Source organism: Chironomus tepperi, unplaced genomic scaffold, assembly GCF_022539635.2.
Source record: "Chironomus tepperi strain 1889 unplaced genomic scaffold, CSIRO-AGI_Ctep_v1 contig_461, whole genome shotgun sequence".
In the NCBI taxonomy this organism is placed as follows: domain Eukaryota; kingdom Metazoa; phylum Arthropoda; class Insecta; order Diptera; family Chironomidae; genus Chironomus; species Chironomus tepperi.
Genome location: NW_027226583.1, coordinates 954574 through 975960, shown reverse-complemented (window position 1 = coordinate 975960; position 21387 = coordinate 954574). Strand labels below are relative to the sequence as shown.

Below are 21387 nucleotides of genomic sequence, written 5' to 3'. Positions count from 1 at the left end.
TGTCAAATGTCTTTGATTGATTTTCAATGTTCTGCATTATTCTCGAAAAACACAGAAGGCCATCGGAATCGTCCACAACTGTCCGAAAATGATGTTAATTGAAAACTTAATTTTAAAGGTTTTATCTTCTTATGCGATCTTGCCCGAGTGACATAGTGCGTCGAAGTCACGGCGCCGTCTGGACAACACCTGTTTTATCGTTGATGCGGCGATGTACCGGTGCCATAACAAACACGCTGTATAAGATCCAGAGAAACAATACCTGTGAACGAGGGTCGAAGTCATCCGTCGTAGCGCCATTAGAGTAAGTCTTCACTCAGGGTGATCCAACTTTGGTCTTACAGTTGCTTGCTGTACAGTTTTGCTGTTCGAATTTGGGTCTATTCTGCAGAGAACTTATACTTCCCTCAATGTCGCATAGTCTTCTAATCCACAGACCAGCACGATGCAGAAGAACCACAACGTAAAAGTCGAAATCAGGGTCAGGTAACTTCGTGTCCTGTCACTTAAACGATGACGTAGCGTGGCACTTACAAACACATACTGTCCGGGAAAATGTCACATGCTGTCATAAATCAACAGACCCCCATCGGAAGTTAAATCATATTAAACATGAATTAATAAGATTCAACAAAACATTGACTTGACTTTGAAAACAGATCATTGACTGCGGAAGATCACGTGTAAACATAATAAAATTTATGCATCTCGAAGATTCCGAACACAAAAAAAAAATAAGATTTCTGCTTTGTTTTTAAAGGTCGATGCCTAAGAGATACATTAATAACATTAATTGTACTTCCGCATCTTCCGATCGTATCATTAAAAAGCCGGTAGATCCATCAATAAAATTGGAATAAATATGACAAATTTATGAATATTGATTTGCAAACAGTTTATGCCTTCATGGATAACAGAGAATAATGGAATCTTTGTCATTTGCGATTTATTAAGCAAGCAACGATCTTCAAGGCAATTTTGAAGTTTTTTTACAAAGTGCAATTTTTCTTTATTTACAATTTATTGTGCCTCACAGTTGAGGAATTGACAAAATGATTTGCATGGCCTTTAAAATATTTTTTTACTGTTTGCCACACTGTCAGTAGAAGAAATTAATTATTTATTAATTTATTTCTTTAAAACGTCTCGTCTGATAAAAATAATAGTGACGAAAGGCTTTCGCAAGTGGAGGATTCTGCGAATTGATATTTTGTAACGGTTTTGAAAATTTTAAATTCAGAAAAATCGAAGGATCACATTTTGGTGGGAATTTTTATTCATTTTGATTCGAATTTTGTAAAAGAAAGCCGCTTTTAAACATTAATTAATTATTGGTAAGTATTGGATCACGACAACATCATTTCATCAACCAATACATAATAAATGTATCTTTCTAGATCCAGTCAAAAGCGTGGAAATCAGAATATCATAGCAAAAACAACAAATTTTCAATCCAAAAACAAATTTAACATAATTAATTGTTCAACATCATTCAAATCCAGCACAAAAACCACCAAGGGGTCAATGATTTCATTAACACTCAGCTATTCCGCAGAAACACCCAAAATATCTACTTTTTCTTCAAAAAAAAAGTTAATAGATCAGAAATAGGCCTATGGATGATGACAGGCATGAAATCAAGTTGATTATTTTCAAGGTTGATTATCACATCAACCGTTTATCTTTTGACACCATGACTTCATCTCACCTAACTTAATCAGATGCAGAGTTATTGAAAATTTTTAGAGCATTACTTGCAACAGAAGATTTAACAGCATAAATAGACCTAAATTTAATGGCTATCACCATTTTTTCTCGCTCTAAATTCAGTTGAGATAAAAAAAATTGAATAATAATAATAATATGACTTTTATGACATTAACAAAATTGTATAACATCCAGCTGACATTTTTTTCCCATTCGATCTGAGACATACATGTACAAATATGAAAAACAAGTGAATGCGAGAAGAAAAAAGTAGTGGAATTAAATTTAATCACCAGCACTTTTCTCTCCTATATAATCTTTTTTTGGAGCTCTTTGTTGCATATCCAAGTTATTAGTAGTAGCAAGTTGAGGGATTTAAATAGATGGTCCAACTCTTAAGTGTAATAGCAACAAGATTAAAAATTCAATGATGTAATTAGATGTTTATATTATGTCAATGCATTAATGCCGAAAATAAAACATACAGGCAGGGTTGTTGATATGGTTACTATGATTGAGAATGTGTTGATAATCTACAAAGCTACTGTCGCCGGCTGTAAAAATCAGCTGTGATTAATTAGACAGTTGGCGTCTAAAACTGGCTCTATCGCTGGTTTAAGATCTCAGATAATAATCATTGACTGTTTCTGAAGTTATGTCTGAAATCCAATAATTAACGACTCAAGTGTGAACCTGTTGACAAGTTTAAGAGAATCTGTATATGATGCAGGAAAGAAAGGCAAAAATTTTATGGAGAACTTGAGATTGATCTGAATTCTTGAATGCATACATTCTTGAGTGCTGTCCAAACTCTTTTGTGCCACGGCATACTTTGATGGTAAAACATGACTGATACCGCACACGACATGCGATTCATGACATTTCCAACAAAATTCGACACTGTGGAAATGTCGAGTGTGCCGCGTTAAAAAAACGTTTTTTAATCCTTCGATAGCGAATTCGATATTTGGACAACACTAAGACACAAAATCACCATCAACCCTGCATACAAGCACCGCGATGATAGAGATAACAACTCATGTCTCGCCAAAAGAGGTGTAAAAAAACATAAATTTTGTTGCATTTCTTAATCAAAATAATTAGAAATACAACAAATATATCTTGTAGCTTGAAGCAATTGAGAAATTGGGCTAGTTCGCATTTTGGCGCACATTTTTTCAACATTTATTTTTATGTGTGAAAAAATTAAATGAAATCCATTTTGTTATTAAATTAATTTTTCTCTTAAATGGCTTCTGTCGCGAATATAAATACACGAGACACATTAATGGAATTGACAATAATAAAAAATAATATTGCTACAATTATGAGTTAATCCAGTTGTGTTAATAAGGTGAGTAATTCAAAGCATTTGTCAACAGTATTAAGAATATTCATTATGTTGCTAAATATCATTCATATAAGCCGTGAATCAGCTAAAATTGCAATTTATTTAGCAATTAAAATATGAATGTACAGTTTTGATGTACACATCGGTGTGCATAATAGCTTTTGAAATTCGACTAATTCTTCTTCATTTAAAATGTTGTTTGTGATTTTTGCACTGATTTTGCATGTTTTTTATGAGATTAAGATTATGTCGCTTACCAAGGTTAAATTTTATGCTGTAAAAAGTTTGTTCAGTTTTTTAAATTTTTAACGGTTTTCAGAAATTTGAATTTTTAACGTCCTTTCAAGATTTGAATTTTTAATCATCAGAATTTTTGAAAATCCAAATAAAATTCTAAACTACAATTTCTAATGGTTTTTGAAAATTTGAATTTCATCAACATAAAATCTATAAAATTTGAATTTCAAAAAACTGTTAAAAGTTACAAAACTTCTTCCAAACTAAAATGCAAATTTCTAACGGCTTTTAAAAATTTGAATTTCAAAAACACAGAATTTATAAAATTTGAATTTTTAAAAACCGTTAAAAGTTCTTCTTCCAAACTAACTACAATTTCTAACGGTTTTTGAAAATTTGAATTTTGTTTTTGGAGGTCAAATTTTATAAAAATCATCTTATAAAATTTGATAAACCCTTTTTCAATTAACTGTTAATTTTTTGTTACAACAGCCATTTTTCTTAGAATGAAAGAAATTTTGACAAATTTATTTTCGTCCTTAACGGTAACCAAAAAAGATTTTTTTAAAAAGATTTCAGTAACTTTAATATACAAAAACAGCATTCAAAAAAATGACGTGTTGAATGAAGGTAAAAAAATTTAGGTAAAATTTGAATTTTTCGAAAAACCGTTAAAAATTTTTGGCTAAAATAAATTCTTCCAAACTAAAATTCACAACTTGAATATTTTTATTGATTTCAAATGCACTTCTTCAAATTCTGAAGCATTATTAACTAATTTTGAAATAAACTCAGCATAATGTCAATTAACACACAAACCTAATAATTTTTCGTTCAGCATAATATAACACATAACTCAAAGTATTTACGAAAAAAATAAGTTTTATTCCACCATAATTATTTAAATAACTGCATGTGCTCTTTTCCGTCTTAATTTATTGTATTATGTGTAAAAAGCCACATACGTACCATCTTGATTATCGACAAATTGCATCAGCATGCATGAAAAATGGATACAAAAACACCATAAGTCATGTTTATGTTAAGAATGTAAGGCTACCAAGCTGCTGCATTGAGATTCAAAACCCATCATTATTGAAATTTCAAAACATTTCAAATCAGCATCGGAAATTGTATAATTAAGCAGATTAATCTCTTAGAAAAGTGGTCAATTAATTAGATAAGACAGATTGATGTATTGCTATGGTAAACAATGAATTTACATCCAGAATTAATGTTTATTTATGAAGAAAAATTGCAGAAAAACAATAATTTATTGCATAATGCAGTTAGATGATGTTTATTGAATAAAATGAAGTAGGCAATGGAAATGCATTTTGTAAAAATGGAAGAACATTTTGCGCATTTTATATGGAAATTATCGAGTAAATCATGAATTGCATAGCTGATCGCATTCAATAATTTGGGAAATAGGAACTCTTAGTAGGCAGGAAGCGTGCTCTCAAGAGCAAAGTAAGCAGAGAACCACGCTTTTGAGTATGCTCATCTAGTATCATAAGAGTATGTACTTGGTTTGATAGTGAACCATATTTCTAATTCTAAATCTGACCAAACCTCAATTAATTACTTTAAAGTGATTCCCTTGATACCATTAAGTTCTTCTTACAGTAGGAGCTTCACTTAATTAAGTTAAGGATCTTAAGATTCACAATAGACAATTTCCAAATTACAATTCCACAAAGAAAGCAACATTGAGTAAATAGAACTCCTATTCTGCATAACAAACTCGCTAGAGCAGGACTACGTCGTCGTGTTGACGACAAAGTATCAACGATAAATCTACTGCAATTAAAAGCATTACTGTACAGCTTTATGAAAGCTAAATGACTTAACAATGTAAAAGATGTTTATTGTTTGATAATTGTAAACAAACTTGATATTTCTATGAAGGGGTTTCCAACTATGACAATTTTGAAAGGGGAGTCAACTTGCTTTTGTTCTGAATACAATTTAAATTTCAAACGACCGTTAATAAATTTTCAATATGCAAATTTTGCGAAAGAGACTGAAATGATGATTGAAAGTCTAACTTTTTGATGGACAGCCTTTTGTGCATAAACAGTTTATTATTCAGGTCATGTCAAAAATAACATTATTTTTTAAAATTTAACCACAAAACACGAAATTTTCTTCTTCAACACGTCCAACCGTGTAGACCATGATCCTAATTTGATACAAAATTTTATGCCAAACAATAATCATCGGTCAAGTACAAAAGAGCACAAGCACCCCATTTATCTGCTAAAAAATTGTGCTAACACAAAACATGTTAAGATGTAATAAAATAAAAAATTATTGTATATGGTAAAGAAATGCATGATGAAAAATATAAAAAAATCAATAAATTCAATGGTCTAAGCAATTTCTATGTCAATGATTTTAAGTCTGGTACAATTATTCCCCATTCAATTGCAAATAAGAGACTGCAAATGTGCAGACAGACATGTTTGTATTAAAATTTATATCCATCATTAATTTTATTGCCAATTCAAATATTTAAACAAAGACTTTAACTCATGTCTGGTTTGGTGTCCTACCTTAACATTATAATTATTATGCCTTCCTGTGATCATCGCCCAAGAAATTTTATGTAACCAGAATTGTTAATCACCATAACATTATAAGCATGAGCTCTTCTGCAAGCTAAATGCCGCATTTGATTGACGCACGAGATGCAATTGCTGCATTGTAAAGGACTCGACGCCATTCTCACATGTTGCCACATTTTGAAAAAAAAAGTATACATAAATTGTTAATTTAAATATCAATAACATCAGCTCTTGACACTTATTCATTGCATTTTAAGTGAGACTGTCTCGCGACTGCTGCATTATTCTGCAATATTCATTAAGAAATAAGCTGCGCTTTACAGCAGTACGTTAAGAATTTTAAATTGTGAAAGGTCAAAACGATTGCATGTTGTGGAATTACATTAAGGATTAAGTTGTTAATTATACAGAGTTTGTTGTCTTATCAGCATGTTGAATCTTGTAACGATTAATTATGATTTAAATTGCAATTTGCTGTTGTAATGTTTTTATCAGAACCATACAAAAAGTAAACAAATTAAAAAATTGTATTTTTCATGTTTCGTGTCACATAAGAAGCTAAATAACTTAAAATGCTTGTTAATTAAACAATGCAGGAGCCTAAATAATAAAGCAAGTCTGTTTCAGCGTTTTAACGTTCATTTGTGATTTGAATAATATTTATTGTACATAGTTGAAAACCCCTTTTTCATACAAAAGTTCAGTCTGTTTTTGAACTCCAAAGAATAAACATCATTTCGAATAAATAAACCCATTTAGCATAATTTTGCCCAATTAAAATTACAGTATTCAGCTGCAATGCAGATAATTAAATTCATAAAAATCAAAAACTTCCAGAAAATTTCGTCAAAAGCCTTACAACAGTATTCAGTCGTGAACAATATTGCAACAACATAATTTCATTAAAAAAATTAATTAACAAATATTTTTCTAGAAAAATACGATTTAATTTATGGGTTATAAGCTCGCAAGTACCATTTTGTAAATAAATGGTCAAGGTGTGTATTGATAAATTATGGTTAATTAGAATATTGTAATTTAATTCAGAAGAAATCTTGAAAATTTACATAAAAGTCAAGAACTTGGTCTAGTTTCAAAGCAATAAACATGAATTATCAGCCACGAGATGACTTTGAATGCTAATAATAAGCAAGAATGAATAACAGTTAATAAATGACCTAAAATTTTGATAACTTTCACTGATAAACACGCACAAGATCCAAAAATAAAAAAAACAGAATCTGCATGAATCCAGGGCAATAAAATAAGAAGTTTGACACACGTGATGCTGTCTCGTAAATTTTATTTAATAAATATAAGCACTCACAATGACATCGTTAATGCCTGCACAATAAATACCATGTAAGTATTAAAAAGTTAAGTTATTTCAAAATTCTTCAACTTTTCGAGCAAAAGTGAGTTCGAGAAGTTTCCATCTCACCTCGATTTCTCAATAAATTAAGCTTCATTCCATTTGGGGACGATTTCGACGACTTTTAATGCTTGCCTGTGTATTGAATGAGCTTTTATCTCACTTGCTGTGTACAACAAGCTGCAAAACGAAAAAAAATGAAATGTCATACAAATCACATTACAAAGCGATGGTATTGCGTCAATATCAGTTTATGAGAGTATGTACAAGAAGTGAAGGAAGGAGACGAAAAGAAGAGAGAATGAGCCAAAACAAACATACAGACATGAATGTAAACAACATTCGAGTGTTTAATCATCACATTAAAATGATATAGTAATAACAGCTCCTGTGTAACTAATGGAAATGAAAGAAAAGCTTCGCATCATTATCGACCGTCTGCTGCCAACAACAATCTTCATACTTAATAAGCAATTTTTGACATACTTATACATAAGTACAGGCGAGAGCAAGCTCGCACACACAACAGCAAATGTGAACAACAGCCAAAAGAAATAATGGTGAGTAGACGAAACTTTCCTGACTGTAATAATGAAGCTTTTTTCAATTTCAGTCTTAGTTCGATCGTAGAAGAAGCAAGTCGTAAAATAATTTTGATCAGATGTCCATTTAAAACGTGTTTTAATCGTACATAAATAATTAATATTAGTTTAAAGAAAGTGCAAAAAAAATAAAAAGGTGTCGTTCCTATCCAAGTGTCGTTGTTTAAGTGAAAATTCTCATTAAAAATAATCATTGACGCGGACAAATTAATAGTAAAAATAAAAAGTATTAAAATCTCAGGAAATTAGTTAGATCATGAAGGAGAAAGAAAGAAAATTTTAAAAATCATGCTTAATTTATTTTTGTGAAGTTGCTGAGTTTGTGAATTTTTATTGATTTTTTTTGACAAAAGACTGACCACAAAATTGTTTCCTACAAAAAAAAAGTAATCAAATTGATTATCCACGAAGTTGTGATATGATTTTAAGTGGTAAGCATTTGAATAGCGTGTAGAAGGCAGCATAAGACTATGCAGTTGATTACGGAAATGAAGCTATAAAAGCGCGAAAAATGTTATTGCAAATATAATATATATGTTGGATTTGAAGGCGAAGCTCTTGTGTAATCTATAAAAAAAAAGCTAAAGCTCAATCGTATAATTTAATTGTCATATTCGGAGTTGCTTTTTGAGAGACAGCTGATCGTAAATAGCATTATGAAATATAATATTGTGAGCTACACGAGATATCGATCAATTATGAGCTTTTATGTGTTAAATGACAGCCAAAAATATACTTTTTAACCTGTCGGACATAAATTTTTGTCAGTTTAATGTCAATGCACCGAATCACATGTAAAACAACAATGGAATGATAGGCTATAACAAGTTTATTAAATATTTTTAAAGTCAACAAAATTTTCATTAATAATTAATCATTTCAAGCCTGATTTGGACGTTATTTAACTCTTTGTGTTTGAGTTATTATTGTTTATAATGTGAATTAATGAACCATGTGAGTGGACATAACATTTTTGTGGCTTGTGTCTTTAACAAATAGTTGTTCTAGTCTACATGTTTACATTTTACAGACGTTCACCTGTTATAATCAGTGCTATAGCCAAAAGGGAAATCGGAAGTTGTTTAACAACAATAACCAAAGACTTATCTTGTAATTGTGGGATTTGTAGTCTAATTAAGTCGATCTCTTAATTGATTTATTTATTTACGATTATGTTTATTCCAAGATATATAGATGTGTTCATATAAAAATTCGGTCGTTTTTAACGGTCAAATATTTGAATTTAAACACTAACACTACGAAAGAAAATTGCTAAAATTTATAAAAAATTTGATTTGCAAAATTTTCTACTTTTAGATGAGTTTAGTTAGTACAGAAGCATTGTAAATGCTTTATTATATGCTTTATTATATATATTTATATTTGTTTGAAAATTTTTGAATGCAATTTTACAATATTTTTCAAATGTTATTGTTTACATTAGTATACGAAATTCCGTATGGTCGAGTATACTTTGTATGTACACATCTATATATCTTGGTTTATTCTTTGGAGTTTAAAAACAGAATGATTTTTTTTATGAAAAGGGGTCTTAAACTATGTACAATAAATATTATACAAATCTCAAATGAACGTTATGAAGAATTATTTCTTCAGAATTTGCAATTATACCCAGGGCTTTGTCAGCTTGAACTCCACAAGTCCAAATAGCCATGTCTATAAAGGAGTCCTGCAAACTGTAGTTTCATTTTTATTCATTAATCAAATTTAATTTGTAAAAAATTGGTTAACATACAAATGGAATCGAAGATCAAATGTTTCAGCACATATTACTATAACACAGATCCAATCTTCATAATTAATGATCTCTTCTTGTTGGAACAAAGCACTTAATCAACAAAAAAATAACAATATTTTAAGCACAAACAAATGAATTACTTTATTTCCTATGCATTTTAAACAAATTGTTGAAATAATTGAATATATTCCAACATACTTTTTCAAGCCATAAGCCATGAAATAAGCAGTTCACTTAAAAAAATCTTGAAGATTATTGGAATTACTCGTATTGTGGAAGCGTTTTGTATGAAATAGTGAATGTGTAATTTTTTTAAAACATCCAGTCATAACAAACAAAAACATATAACATATAACATCACTTAATTCAATTTAATTTTGATGAGAGGCGTCAATATTATCTTCTTAGAGTGGCAATCATAGTCATTAAATTGAATTCACTTCTTGGTTTACTTACCTATTACTTTAGATTACACCTTTTATTCTAAATTGGAATTTAATCTTCCAGTTCCTCTTGATTCTTGATGGAATCATTTCTGTAACTTTTAAAAGCAAGAACTTATAAACCCTTAACGGGAAAGAAGAATTAAATGTGTAAATATGGAGGAATTCTTGTTGTTTGAAGATTGAAAACAAACCAAATATTTCTATAGAGGGTATTAACAACTTTAAAAGGGGAAAATCAACTAATTGTGGTTTCAGGTTATATTTTGAATATAAAATAACTGGTGACTAATACTCAACAAATTTTTATTAGGTTTTGTTTGTTTATTGAGGATAAATTGACCAATTTTCATTCCTTGATCCAATTCTAATTAATCATTCTGAGATAAATGTATTGACTGTTTGTGCTGATGGAATCTGAATCGTGCATAGTTGTTAATGTTTTATTATTCATTTTGTGCGATCCAGACAGACGACACAAGCTAATTCCATCATTGAACCAAAATAACCTCAAATAACTCAACATCTGAAACATCTCAAATTCAATTAAATTACCTTGATGGAACATTATACAATTTAAAAAATGAATGAGAACTGCATTTAATTGCATAAAAGTACAATAGAATCTGTACTGATCCACAAATACCATTAAAAAGCCATTACGACATTGAGCTTTAATCGATAACGTAAAAGAAAACAAAAAAAATCAAAACTTTCCTACACTTCCAATTTGCTTTCTTTCATTTCGTCAGATTTCGCTTTCATTTTACTTACATACGTGCTCCAAACATTTATTTATTTAATATATTTATTATAGGTTTCTTAAATACAGTACAAACAGGTACAACACAAAAGGTATATAATATTTTTATGAGATAATAATAATAATAGCAAGTGAAATGAGATGAGATAAGTGAAATGATCTTGTTATGACAAAAGAAAACTGGACATGTAATTTATGGCTTCATCGAACCGCGTAATAATGTTGAATGTGATATCATTTTTCAGGCTTAGAAACTCGAAATTGTCAGTTACTGATTCATGTAATGTCAATGAATGTTGATATTATGTCAACTGTCGTTTTGTATTCAAATTATATATGTAACTACAAATAGCTGATTTTCCCCTTGTATAGTTGTTGACCCCTTCATGTAAATATTTTAGTCTGTTTTCTAACTTCAAACAATAAACATCATCAATACTTTAATCCGTAACTATCTTAACAACCAGCAATTACTTAATACATCGCAAAGATCAAGTCTCCAAACCTTACATCCCTCCTTAAAAAGACTTAAAATATAATTCATGTGAAAAAAAAATAATTAAAATTCAATCATTGAAGCTTTATCGGCATATTTGACTCATTAACAGTCAAGGCATCGTACTACCTTGCATGAATTTAACAATTAATTTGAATTCATCTAGTCTGATGACCATAAACTATTAAACAATGCGATTTGCACTGGATATGTCAATTGTTTTGCAATTTATTTTCTTTGTTTCTTTTTTGGGCAATGTCAATTGATAATTAATTTAATTCAAACGGCAAGCTGAACTTCTTTATATAGACATGAAGAGAATATGATTAAAAATTATTTAATTCTCGAATATTTTGTTATGTCATTTACATATTCAGTCCATAATACAAAGAATGTTTGGAATGTTATAGAAACCAATGAGTTTTAACTGGTTTGACTCAGCAGCTGGAACTGTATTACGATTACTGTATTATGATTTATTAGTGCTTTTTTATAAGATAATTATAAAACAAGCACAGAACAAATCAAAGTAGGCAATGAAGTTTAAAAGATCATGTTATATTGAATTCCAGATGATATTCTTGACCTAGACCATTACTTTCAAGTTGTGGTCAATGCTCTAAAGGTCGTTTATTCATGATCAACACAATCCACCTTCATAATCGTGACTTTATACTTAGGATGGCTTTTTAACCTTCAAATCTGAATATTTTCTGATCATAATTCTTAAATTCCAAGATTCCAAAGTAAGCTTTGCACTGCGTCATTACGCCTAAACACAAAATTCATCAACTTCGTCAACAAATTCAACATATACAATCATTTAAGCGCTCAATCTCTTGCTCTTATTAGCTAATCCTTAAATATAAACAACAGACAAGAATCTAATCGTCTGTTAATTGGGCTGCAATGACTCAGCATAATAAGTATTAAAACTAATTAAAATCTCATTTTATTTTTCAGTATTTAAATGATGCTGAGCTTTGAAGCTTCAATTGTAATAATTGCATTAAATTTCGTACTGACAAAAGCTGGTCCACTTGATTGGGCGAGAGTGGAAATACCCTGGGCAAGAGCGGATCGAAGTAAGTTTTGTGCTGCAGATTATGATTTTATGAACATAATACAGATGGTCCTTAGCAGGCAAATGGACATGCTTAAATGGTACTTGACCGAATCACAGTAACATATGAGCATGTCCATTGTCTATTGAGGGCAAATACTGAATTAAGCCCAAATATCATTCCCAGATCAATTTTGCATAACAAAAATGGTCCGGATAAGGCAGTTCCAATTCATAACAATGAATGACATGCCGAAAGTTGATTGATAAATTGATTGCCTTGCGGTGTAAATAATTTGTGACATAAATATACTAAATAATCAATTTTCTTCTATTTCTTCCTTAAAGTTCCCATTGATGTAAATTTACCGTGGTTGCCATGTAAGTAATTGAAGCATTATAATTGAAATTTACATTGTTGCTAGATACGGAGCATTAATTGTATGAAAAAAAAGTCAAAAGAAATTTGAAAGACTTGAGTGAATTGTTATATCCGTTGAATGGAAGGAGATCCGAGAAGTGAAGTTTTTGGGTTGGTTTTGAGAAACATAGGGATCCAAAGGGTCCACTAACTTATTACGAAACGCAAAAACATCGACTTTACATACACCCTCCTTAAGAACGTTACGTCATAAATGAACGGCATCCAATTTAAATCTAATTCAAATTACATAAACAAATAATTGGGTGTATTCGGAAATTACGTACCCGAATAGCACATCATGTTCATTGACATCTTCGCTGCATTGTGCTACTTCGAGTACTTACTTACTTACTCCAACTTGAAGCCTAGGTTATTAAAAAAGACTTTATTGCTGGTCACATCACAAAACTTGTACAAATTCTCTGTTATGACATTAAATTGACATACCCGCAGTACTGTTCTACGCCATGTTGTTTTTCGAGCACTAGGGCTCGTCTTTTATTTGGGGGTAGCGATTTTATACTTCCTTTTCTCATTGCGACACTTTTTAACATTCATGAGCTAAACTTTCTACTCCTGAATATGCTTTCCTAAAAACCCGGTTCCGGAAGATTTTCGGGACTTTCTCTGTTTTGCTCTGAATTGCAGTTGAAAGTCTGAATAATTGAACAATTTTTCGTCTAATCATGATAATTGAATTCAAAAATCTTGTCAATAACTCTTGTGAGGAAGTGAACTTCAGATGTGCTAAATCAAATGGCATCAAATCATTCCTTCCATCCTATAAAATCAAGAATCCAATTTAATCGACATTTTTCGAATGTTTCAGTTCATAACAAGCAAGGACCATGCTCTCTAGAGCTTGCTCTTCATGAGCATAGATGATCATATATTGCTTTACTCTTAAAATCATACTCATTGCCTTCTAGTCGACTATATCGCTCGGGTTTGACTGCAACAGATAATGAAAATTGCGTTATGGCTTAAAAAGTTGGGCACGAAATAAAAAAATTAAATAATTTTATATGAGCTACCAATTCACGCTTTATTTGCTGCGAAAACGTAATTAAGCACATTAATTAGTCTCACATCTGAAATCAATTGACCAATTTATGTATGTATACTTAAAAATTCATTTCAATTTAAGTTATTGACTTAACAGTCGTCATCATCTTCATGTTAATGTTAATGATATCTACTTTTCTTTTATCGATGAGCTTTACTTATCCTTGAAGAATATTAGCATGCAATTACATATGTATCGACACCGACACGGGTTTTTGCTTGCTTGAGGTTGTTTCGAGGTGTAAAAAAAAGAAGACAAAAATTTGTCTTTTTTTATCGAATTTTCGAGAATTGCATTCAAACAAGTATTTAGCATTGATGTTATTGTCAGTTGAGTTTAAATTAAAATAATTTATCAGCTTTAAATTTCAAAAAGCGTTTCAACAAAGAAATCAATATTGATGTGTTATGAATCAAAATGTTTTTGAATGTCAACAGAACTGCTTGATTGTTATCTTGTAAATTGACTTGACTTGGAGAGAATCTGCGTTTTATTGCTGCTGATGCGATTTTATTGAAATGTTAAAGGAATTGGATGCAGAGATTAATTTTTATGTGTTTCCTCGATGTATGTTCAACTTCCGATCATTAAAATTTATAATTTATTTCATTTCAAGATGATTTATGTGCATCAATTAATTGCATCTTTAAAGGAATATGAATAATTTTTTTGCATCTTTTGATGTAGATTCTGAGATTATCTGCATCTTTTGATGCTGATTTTAAATCTCTTTTGCATCTTTTAATCAGATTTCTGGATTTTTTTGCATAATTTTTTGAATATTTTCATGGATATTTTGATACAATTTCCGAATCTTTTTTGCATCTTTTGAAAAAATTCTGAATCTTTTTTGCATCTTCAAATGTTGTTTTTGAATCTTTTTCACATCATTTGATTCAGTTTCTGTTTTTTCTGGATCTTTTGTTACAATTAGAGCAATCTCTGAATTCATTCTGCATATTTTGAAGCAATTTAGACTTTTTTTTAATTTAACGCAATTTCTGAATCTATTTTGTAACATTTAATGTAGTTACTGTATGTTTTCGTAATTTGTGATCCATTTTCAGAATCATTTTTGGACTGTTTGATTCAAATGTTGTTTCTTTTTGGATTTTTTGATGTAACTTGAGCATTTTTGCCGCTTTTGATGCAACTGGAGAATGTTTTGAATCTTTTCATGCAAGTTGAGCATTTTTTTTGCATATTTTCATGAAAGTTTTGAGTTTTTTGCATCTTTGAAGGCAGTTTTAAATTGAGCATATCCAAAAGTTTTCTTTGCATCTTTTGGAGGATCCATTTTGATTGATTTTTTAGCATCGTTTGAAGCAATTTATTTGCCAGTTTGCATATTTTATGAATCAGATAAACATTTTTATAATCGTGTGAGTTTCTGCATCTAGTAAAAATTATTTCAACTTCCACGCATTTTTTTTTTCAATCCTTTTTAATTATATTAAATATTTAAGGCTTTGCATCGTTTAGCTTATCTTTTAGCCTTTTTTTTGCTTTTTGATTACATATATGATCAGATAAAGATTATCATTTTATTTTATATCAGCCAATTCCTTCAATACAATAAAAATTGTATCTCACGTGTATCTGAACCTTGTCCAACATAAAAATCATCTCGACGCTTCTCAGAAAAATTAAAAATGTATGAGCAAAAATTAATAACATTTTTAAACCATCCATAAAATCTGATATTTCCTCATAATCGAATATTAAATGACAGCTTTACCAAATCATATTCTGTAAAATCTTTTTGAATAAATCAAGCTGTTTTCTCTCATCACGTGTGAGTTAATCTTTTGCATACAAATTTATTTTATCTACAAAGTCACCAAGTCTCCTTAATTTAATTAAAATTCATCACAAGTTTTATGTCAGCAATTTGAAATCTTCCTCGAAAGGAGCAAGATGAATATTTTTATATATTTAAAATTGAATTTATTTAAAACTTTAGTTCATTGCATAACATTAAACACCAATTTTCTTCTCACAGACTCTCTGTTTACATTTGCACTGTTTATGTACAAACATGTGCTTTTTGGTGTGTATATATTTCACTGGATCACGCTTAAGCTCTGCTATATATATCAGGGTTGATGGAGAAATTTGTTGAAAGTGCAGTTGAATGGGATAATAACGCATAATTATGGATTTTTGTAGAAAATTGAATTTTAACGGAATTTTTGGAATTTGAATTTTTTGAACTAAAATGAATTGAGGTTAAAGTTTTTGAACTGAACTAATATGAAGTCAGAATTTTGAACTAAACTGCAATGAAGTCAGAATTTTGAACTAAACTGCAATGAAGTCAGAATTTTTGAACTGAACTGAGATGAAATCAGCATTTATGAACTGAAGTCAGAATTTTTGAACTGAACTGAATCGAAGACAGAATTTATGAACTGAACTTAATTGAAGTCAGAATTATTGAACTGAAATGAAATGAAGTCAGAATTTTTTTAACTGAATTGAATTGAAGTCAGAATTTATGAATTTATTTACTTCCGTTCAGAGTCAGAATTTTTGAACTGAACTGAATGAGTCAAATGAACTGAATTGAAGTCAGAATTTATGAACTGAACTGAGATGAAATCAGCATTTATGAACTGAAATCAGATTTTTTGAACTGACTTGAAATGAATTCAGAATTTTTAAACTGAACTGAATCGAAGTCAGATTTTTTGAACTGACTTGAAATGAAGTCAGAATTTATGAACAGAACTGAACTAGAATGAAATGATGCAAGACATACTTCACCGCAATAAAACAAAATAAGAATTGAGTAAACAAAATTCATGATTTACAGCCTCGATATATAAGGAAATATGCATACTTATTTCAATGCATCCAAAGCTAAGCTCATGGAAATGTCGTTAACCTTAAAATTCCTAACATTTGTAAACAAAATCACAAGAAATTGTGAAATTTTCAATCACATGGCCATAATTCTCTTATCCCAAACTGATCTTCAACTTTTTTTGTGCAGAAATAAGCTAAGCAAGCTTTGCAATTCAATGAATGAGAAATATAAAAAAAATTGCATAATAAATTTGTTTTTTACGAGATATATATGTGGCGCATGCATTATATTATATGCTCATAATACTAATTATTACTTATACGATCGTTTATTATTGACTTGACGATCTGCCCATGAAAATATGTCTTTCCTTTGGAGCTTGCAACACAATTTTTTCTGTTTTGTTGACGATAACTTTATTTTTGTTTCTAAACAGCAAGTATACAACACTAATTAAATCAATCAGTCGGTGAGTTGGTCAAGGTTGACAAATAAAAGTGCGTGAAAAATAATAAAAGATGTTTGCCAAAGCTTGCAAATTTGTTAAATCTCACATTTCCTATTAGTAAATTTTGCATGTAAACTAGACATGCGAATGTATGTGTGACTTGCTAGTCGAGAGAAAAATGGGTTCAAGGTAATCAATATTGGATATATTTTTATTATCATCATTACGTTATCGACGATTTTTCCTTCCATCATGATTCTCTTGCCTTCTTCTTGATGCCTTTTCAATGTCAATTTAACATAAACATTGATTACTCATTCATCATTATGGTAAACATGCGTACGTCCACGTGCATTCGCAAAAAATAAAAAGAGAAATTGCTTTCATAATTTTCTTTTTTTTTTGTACTCCCAATAAAGTCTATTGACTACGCATATACATGCATACTTGATGACAAGTGTGAGAAAATATAAACCTTATATATACAAAGGCCGGCTATAGCTTTCTAATTCTACGAGACAACACACTGTATTAAAAAAGGCTATTGAACTCAATCATCCGTAGATGTATACTTAAAATCTGTTTGAATGTTTGTTGCGAAAAGCTATTTGACTGAGTATAATTTGACCGGTTGAATATTTTGTAAGATTATAAGTCGACATGTGCTTGTTGACCATGAAAATTGATTAAAATGGTTTTGAAATTTCTAGCGGTCTTTTGGAATTTGAATAATTGATTTTTTGGAAACCTTACAAATGTTTTGAAATTTTGTTGGAATTTGTAAGGTTTTCAAAGTCATTGTTGATATTTTAGAGATAAATTTATTAAAATTCTATTAAATAGGCATTAAGAAGTCATTAGTTAGCAATCATACATTGTGCTACATCATTTACAGTTAAAAAATCGACATCCATTTTGCAAAAACACAGTTAAAAGCAAATTTTTTGATAAAATTTGAAAAATTCCAAATTATCAGCAGTAAAAATCAGTGTAAAATCCAGTAATACAATATTTGTGCCTTGATGTACTCATCAAGATAACATTCCAACCTGGATTATCAACCAATATACAAGAAACTAACCACTTAAAGTGCAATAATCATTTAAATGCCAAATTTACGCACTCAAATGCCAATTACTACGAAAAAGTTAAGCTTAGCATTTAAGCATCTGTTGAAATATTGTGAATTGCAACCAATTGGTGTAGTAAGGAACAAGTCAATTAAATCTCATTTCACTTCTCATTGAAATTTCATTAAAAATCTTCTTCTCCTTCCAATCATCGGTCTGCTATTATAAAGCTGTGCTGTGAAAAAAGTGCTGAATGCACTTAACATAAATTGCACGATGAATTAAAGTAAAAAAAAATTTCTCTTTTATTTTCTCTTAAAGTTGAAAACGAGACACGATGCTACGGTGAAATTGGATGCTTAAATATCACCAGAGAATGGTATCATTTGATTCATAGGCCATTCAATGTCTTCCCATTACCACGAAATGTCATCAATACACGATTCATCCTATATACTAATGATAATCCCACCGATGGGCAGCTACTTGTTGCCGAAGAAAAGGACTCCATCAATGGATCTAATTTTAAGCCAGATCGACCGACTAAGTTCATTATTCATGGATTCATTGACACACCCTTGTCTAATTGGGTGTCGGAGATGAAACAGGAGTTGCTCAAACATTCTGATCAAATTCAAGGTGAGTTTGGTGCTTGTTCTGCTTAAATTTTGACAATTTCTGATGTTTTTTATTGATTTACTTCCAGTTATCGTCGTGGATTGGGGAAGCGGTTCATTGTAAGTTAACTGATCACTAGAAACTCAATATCAAGCCATTAAATGCTGTATTTTCTCTTATTAGGCCATTATATACACAAGCTGTTGCAAATACTCGACTTGTAGGTTTAGAACTTTCGTATTTAATACAGAAACTAATTGATGATCATGGTCTTAATCCAGAAGACGTGCATTTAATAGGTAATACTTTCATTTTTATGTCTCATTGATGACTTTTAAGCTGTTCTGTAGATAATTGACCCAAAATTTACTGGTTCATTGCATAATGTTTACTTATTTTTATTACAGGACATTCACTTGGCTCTCATCTTGCCGCATATGCAGGTAAATGTCTCGCTTATTACTTAGATAAGTATTTATTTTAACACCTACGTCTCGTTTGCTTGCTTTTGTCTTTCCAACAGCTGAAAGAATTCCGAATATAGGACGCATTACTGGGTAAGTGTTGCAATCATTTCAAGTTATTGGCAAGCCTTTATCTTGACTTGTTAAAAGCAGTTGTAATATGTAATGAATGAAATTAACATAAGCTTAACTTTCTACATCCAACAGATTAGATCCAGCTGAGCCATTCTTTCAAGGCATGCCTGAATTCGTACGTTTAGATCCAGGTGATGCAAAAGTAAGTAGTCATACATTTATCATTGAATTTCCAATCTACTCTATACTTCTGCTTTGTGCAGTTCGTCGATGTCATTCATACAGATGCAAGAAGCTTGTTCCTACTTGAAATACCAGGCTATGGAATGTCACAGCCATGCGGTCACTTAGACTTTTATCCAAATAACGGTAAAGAGCAGCCTGGATGTATATTGTCACAAGAAAGCAGTGCACTGATTCCACTTACACTTATAAAAGATGGAATTGAGGAGGCAAGTCGAGTTCTTCTGGCTTGTAATCATGTTAGAGCAATAAAATTATTTACAGACTCAATTAATGGAAAGTGTCCATATGTGGCTCATCGGTAAGACATAAACTATTATTAATCTACAGCATAAGCTTAATAAATCTTATAATTCATCTAGTTGCCCATCATATCAACATTTTACGGACGGTAAATGCTTCAAATGCAATGGAGGAAATTGTGCCTTAATGGGATATCATTCAACAATGCCTTATTCATATCAAAATTACCATAATCATAATGCATCTGAGAACGATGTCGTTCCATCTGAAAATTATCCACCGATTGCGCCTGTTCAGGGGAAATACTTCCTTATAACTGGCAAGGAACCACTGTGTCAACGGCACTACAGATTTATTATTGAGATGGCTAGGCCTGTCATGGCTGAAAAATGGGTGCAGGGCTTCTTAACTGCCGGCATCTTTACTGAGCGTGGGAAAAGCCTTAGAAACTTAGATTTGACTCCGAAAGGAACTCAACGATTTGAGCATGGCAAGTCATACATGATTGTCATTACGAATCCAAACGATATTGGTGATCGAGTCAATAAGGTAAGATATCAATAAGCAGTTCAAGTCGGTTATAACATTGAATTCCTACTTGTCAGGTTGAGCTGAATTGGAGTCACGAGATGAACGTTCTTGAACCTAGAAATCTGTGTCTATTCTGGTGTAATGATCACTTGTATGTGAAGTCCATAACTGTTGACATGATGCAGATGCCAACTAGGGAGTAAGTAGAACCATTAATTGATTCCATTTATGGATTTATGTCATATAATTTGTTCTTATTCCATTACAGGAAACGTGAACTTGAAAAATCAAACAGACTATGTCCAAAACAAGAATTTGCTGATATTAAATCACTAGGACGTTCATTATTTTACAATAGCTGTAAGAGATGAATATAAAGGAATTAATGTAATTATTAGATTATTAGATTTCAATGCTAGTTTACTGGTACAAAGAGAGATGAAGATAATATCAGTTATGATTTCATTAGCTGATTGACTACTATATGTGACGACTTTATTTTAAGTCAAAAAAAAAGAATCGATTTTAATTTATACGATTAAAGTTTTTTTAATTTTAGTTACTTATCATTATTGTAAGATTATTGAATTATTTCATTAACATTTATACACAGTTTTTATTGTTAATAAAAAATTTGAATTTAAAAAAAGAATCTTTTTTGGCTGTTCTTAATCTCCTGTAAATTTTTTGATGGAAAATTCAAGTCGATTATAAGAGGTAGTTGTAATGTTGTGAACATAATGATCTAGCAGGCTAATGGGCAAGCTCTCAAAATCATGCTATTCGCCTATTTGGGTGAGAAATTCCTGGCATATTGATAAGCTCTTCAGGGAACGTTTAGAAATTAAGTAATGCTTATGGGATGGGAGGTGGTCTACAATGTTGTAGCGAAGTACAAATTTTGGTTCATTATTTTGTTATAAAGCGTTATTGAGAGGATAAGGGGAGTCTTTTTAGCGTTACCTAATTTCCGAACGTTTCCTTTTGTGATGATTGAGATCACAGAGTCTCACAAAAATTTGTTAACAGTTCG

General features: G+C 30.6%; 1 protein-coding gene across 1 annotated transcript; it reads left to right on the top strand.

Annotated features, from left to right (window-relative positions):
• Window positions 1–7868: 7868 nt before the first annotated feature.
• On the top strand, window positions 7869–20948 carry LOC139099087 (pancreatic triacylglycerol lipase-like). Its single transcript, XM_070651485.1, has 13 exons — window positions 7869–8270; window positions 12264–12385; window positions 12712–12744; window positions 18502–18819; window positions 18887–18917; window positions 18982–19097; window positions 19206–19241; window positions 19322–19355; window positions 19470–19539; window positions 19601–19881; window positions 19943–20372; window positions 20429–20553; window positions 20623–20948. Exons 2-13 carry the CDS (start codon window positions 12271–12273, stop codon window positions 20723–20725), a joined length of 1692 nt encoding a protein of 563 aa, XP_070507586.1. The 5' UTR covers window positions 7869–8270; window positions 12264–12270; the 3' UTR covers window positions 20726–20948.
• The last annotated feature ends 439 nt before the right edge of the window (window positions 20949–21387 follow it).